This window comes from Lactuca virosa, chromosome 5 (assembly GCF_052849685.1).
Source record: "Lactuca virosa cultivar CGN04683 chromosome 5, Lactuca_virosa_CGN04683_v6, whole genome shotgun sequence".
NCBI lineage: Eukaryota > Viridiplantae > Streptophyta > Magnoliopsida > Asterales > Asteraceae > Lactuca > Lactuca virosa.
The window spans coordinates 463,178,180-463,179,525 of NC_136430.1; the positions used below are offsets into that span (position 1 = coordinate 463,178,180).

General features: G+C 37.1%; 1 protein-coding gene across 1 annotated transcript; it reads right to left on the bottom strand.

Moving 5' to 3' along the window:
* Nucleotides 1–848: 848 nt before the first annotated feature.
* On the bottom strand, nt 849–1,346 carry LOC145114383 (uncharacterized protein At5g01610-like). The gene has a single exon (XM_079050373.1). It carries the CDS (start codon nt 1,344–1,346, stop codon nt 849–851), a length of 498 nt encoding a protein of 165 aa, XP_078906499.1.

Here is a 1,346-nt window from a genome sequence, read left to right on the forward strand (position 1 = left end):
CAAATACATGGTGCAGAGCCTTTTTCAGATCAAGATATGCATGTGAAGCAGTTGAGAAAGGGATCTGAGAGTGCTTCAACTCAATAATATTGGATGCTAGGAAAAAAACCTTTTATCACCATGCTTGAAGTGATACGGATTTATATCATAGAAAAGTTTGCTCACATAAAAGAGGAAAGTGAACTAAACATTAAAAGTTTTGAAACCACAGGGACAATCCGTGAGGTTTTTTAAATTAGGGACGAAACTTCAGATTTTTTGAAACCATAGAAACCATTTTTGAAGTTTTATAAAAAATTAATATTGAAATTACAATACCATTAGGATTTAGGTGGTGTTTGGATTAGCTTATTAGTTTATTGCTTATTAGCTTATTTGTGGTGAGAATTAGCAACAAACAAGAGGAGAGATGCTTATTAAAATTAGCTTATTTAGCTTATTCCTAACATAATAAGCTGATCTTAAGGATTTTATCAAAACACTTAAACTTAGTTTATTGTGATGGGAATAAGCAATATGCAATAAGCACCCCTTTTTTTTCATATCCAAACACCCCCATAATGTATTAATTTAAAAAAAATTTGAAAAAGTTAGGGTTATACTAATCTGGTTGAAAAAAAATGTTATATAAATATATATAGATATAGATATTTTAACTTGTTAAATTTGTAACCAATTCATACAATAGAATTTGTAATTTGCTTGTAACGAACTATTAGCTAACCTAACAATTAAAAATTAGGTATACAACCGAAAGCCCTAAACCATCGAGAAAACGATGCTAGCTATGATTTTTCCTGAAGGTGGAAAACAAGTTTATTATAATCAACAAAACCTGTTTGATTGATTCACAAGGACGAAACCGAAACCATATCCATCTTATTCTCTTCCGTAATCTCATCAATTCGAATATCGTTGCAATCGAACCCACATCCACACTGTGGGGACTCGATGAATCCACTGATGTCAAATGACGCCGACAATATCCCCACGGAGAGAGACAACTCATCGCCGTCGCGGGTGACCTCCACGATGTTCACCCAGAAAAACACAACTTTTACGCTGATACCTTTCAAGTCGGTGATCTTGTCTTTGCTGATTTTTCCGCTGATGGTGGACTTGTATTTGAGATCGTAGCCTTCGACGGAGTAAGAGCATGTCTCACTCAGGTACGCCTCAAATTCTCCAGTGTCCTCGTTGAGAGTGTAGCCTGTGACTCCCAGTGGAAGCAGTCCCGCCGGGAAATCGTATTGTTCGAGGGCTTCGTAAGCTGTGAGTGGGGCGGCGGAGTAGAGAAGTGGAAGAGATAGGAGGAGGAAAGAGAGCAGGGCCACCGGAGACGTCAT

What these genes read in the sequence shown, in the direction of transcription:
- LOC145114383 (XM_079050373.1), bottom strand. Translation starts at nt 1,346, where the DNA reads ATGACGTCTCCGGTGGCCCTGCTCTCTTTCCTCCTCCTATCTCTTCCA.